Genomic DNA, 2,774 nt, shown 5'->3' with positions numbered 1-2,774 from the left:
GCATTAGAATTCTTAAAATGAAAGTTTATATCCTAGTGGGCATTGTCTTATGGTTGCCTTTTAGAGCAAGTCAGAGGGTGGTGGTTTCTCTGGGTGATGCCTGTGTAGTCATTAGATTTAGTCTGCAGTGGGACTTCTCTGTCAAGGGCCAGATACTAAATATTTTCGGCTTTGTGGATCGTATCTTTTGCAGCTACTTAGCTCTGCAGTTGTAGTGCACAGGCAGCCATAGACAATATGTAAATGAATTAATGTGGCTGTGTTCCAATAAAACTTTAGTTACAAACACAGGTGATGGGTGGATTTGGCACGTGGGCCAGTTGCCAACCCCTAGTGTAGGTGGTCTGTTTTGGTCGTTTCTTTGAGAAATGATGTGATCTGCTTGTAGGTACTGATGCTTATAGATGCCAGCTTTGGGTCTGAAATGGAAACCTTTGAGTTTCTAAACATCTGTCAAGTACATGGGTTTCCTAAAAGTATGGGAGTTCTCACCCACCTTGACTCCTTCAAGCATAATAAGCAACTGAAGAAGACAAGCGATTAAAACACACGTTCTGGACAGAAGTTTTCCCGGTAGGAAGAGAAATAATTGTTAGATACTGATAGTATAATCCTTTTAAGACAGACGGAAGAGGCAGGCACAGTGGCTCCTGCCTGTAATCCCAGCACTTTGGGAAGCAGAGTCGGGCTGATCACTTGAGGCCAGGAGTTTAGAGCTCAGGGCAATATGGCCAAACCCCGTCTCTACTAAAAATGCAAAAATTAGTCAGGTGTGGTGGTGCATGCCTGTAATCCCAGCTACTCTGGAGGCTGAGATGTGAGAATTACTCGAACCTGGGAGGCAGAGGGTGCAATGAGCTGAGATTGTGCCACTGCACTCCAGCTTGGGTGACAGAGTGAGACTCTATCTCAAAAAGCAAAGAAACAAACAAAAAACTGAAGAGACATTACTTGATGTATCTCTTGGATTTGCCTCCTAAATTCCCATTGTGTATGTGTTCGCAGTCCCTGACCTCCTGAATTCCCATTGTGTATGTGTTCCCAGTCTCTGGAAGGTTTCCCTCAGGAGAGCGCTTATTCTGGGCCTCTTGGTGTATCTCATTTGTCCCTGTACCTGCTGCACCAGGCAGTGTTTGGCTGTTTTGGGGTTAGCACTTAATAGAATACATCAGAAGTTTCTCCCAGTTACAGGACCAGGCACTGCCCCTTCCTTTCCAAACTGCTCTGGTCCATCGGCCACAGAACCGTTTCTGTGCTCAGAGGCCTCACCTCCCTCTCCTCACCATACTTAGATGGATGCCCCTGCTCGGCTGCAGAGCAGTCTGCCTCTGTGGGGTTCTAATAAGTCCTGAAAGAAGCCAGCAAGGCTCTGGAAGCCTCAAGACAGTGGCTTTGCTAGAAGTCTCCCTTCTTAGGATTGCTGCTTGTTTAGAGCTTTTATTTTGTTGCAGTTTTGACAAGAACTTAATTGAAATTTAATTTTTAGTTTTCCTTTAATGTTTAGGGTGCCAAACTGTTCTACCTTTCTGGAATGATGCCTGGAGAATATCAAAACCAAGAAATCCACAATCTAGGCCATTTTATTACAGTTATGAAGTTTAGGCCTTTCACATGGCAGACTTCTCACCCTTATATCCTGGCAGACAGGTAAAAAGTGATTATAAACTTTTTCTTCCTGGGCCATATATTTCAAAGCTAAAAAGGCTAGAAAAAGAACAGTGATAGGATTTATTTTGTGCCTATTTGAATAGTGGGGGTAGAAGTGTAGTTGATGGAAAATGTCTACTTATATCATTGCTTAAAGATGCTGTGCCTTTGGAAGTAAATTAATTATGAGATGTTTAGGAGAATGGGAAGACTTGGAAACATTTAAGGCTACAGGATGTGGCCCCATCCTATGCTCAGCCTCAGTTTTCAGTGATGCTGCCTTTGTGCCCGGGTGCTTGAGTCCTCATGTGTGCCTTCAGTTTCCTTCCTTTGTGCTCTTCTTTGTGCTGTGGTTTTCTCAGCCTGGAATACCCTTTCTCCACCTGCCAGAATCCAAGCCACAGTAAAAATCCCAGAGCAGAGGCTCACCCTCTTCCAGAAAGGGATTTTCTGAATGTGTTCTTCACTCTTCCCTGACCCCAGGTGGACGTCATCTCCCTGTCTGGTGTCTTATGGAATGAATGTCACTTTCAGCGTTGAGACGCAATTGTGTGCCTGTCCCCTTTCCGCTGCTGGATGGTGAATGGTGCTTCCTTATTTCTGCATTTTCTAGTTTTCTAAATGACATGCTTAGTGGACAAGAGTGTGATGAGTCATTGACACATGAAAGGAGGTAGAGGAACTTTTGGCATTCATTTCTGCTGTATGATTGAGTTTATTTTTCGAGGATGGAAGATTTGACAAACCCAGAGGATATCCGAACAAACATCAAATGTGACTGGCAGGTGTCACTTTATGGTTATTTAAGAGGAGCACACTTGAAAAGTAAAAGCCAAATTCACATGGCAGGTATTCTCTTGTTGTAGAACATACTAGAATTACACATAAGATTCTTAGGATGGCTTCATTTCTCAGGAAAACTGAAAAATGACCAAACAAGGGAAGATGGCCTTGCTGGAGGTTTTAAAAGTAAGCCAGCTGTGTGTAGGCCTGCAGAGGTGTTACCGAATCCCCTCTTCTCTGACCTCTTGTCTTGCAGCTAGAGGGATACTATTCCAGTATGGCATGATGCCCTTCTTTAGGGTCATGGTTTAAGCCCTTGGACTGTTGATCTTTTATTGTTGTTG

General features: G+C 43.8%; 1 protein-coding gene across 1 annotated transcript in view; it reads left to right on the top strand.

Moving 5' to 3' along the window:
* Nucleotides 1-2,774, top strand: part of LOC105550476 (ribosome biogenesis protein BMS1 homolog) — a 24,023-nt gene that overhangs the window by 13,610 nt on the left and 7,639 nt on the right. The window contains 4 exon segments of the mRNA XM_011995399.1: nucleotides 389-530; nucleotides 533-573; nucleotides 1,505-1,647; nucleotides 2,375-2,496. Coding sequence (XP_011850789.1) covers nucleotides 389-530; nucleotides 533-573; nucleotides 1,505-1,647; nucleotides 2,375-2,496 — 448 coding nt within the window.

This window comes from Mandrillus leucophaeus, unplaced genomic scaffold, assembly GCF_000951045.1.
Source record: "Mandrillus leucophaeus isolate KB7577 unplaced genomic scaffold, Mleu.le_1.0 Scaffold488, whole genome shotgun sequence".
NCBI lineage: Eukaryota > Metazoa > Chordata > Mammalia > Primates > Cercopithecidae > Mandrillus > Mandrillus leucophaeus.
The sequence above is the reverse complement of the archived record's forward strand: the minus strand, read 5'-3'. Positions and strand labels throughout refer to the sequence as shown.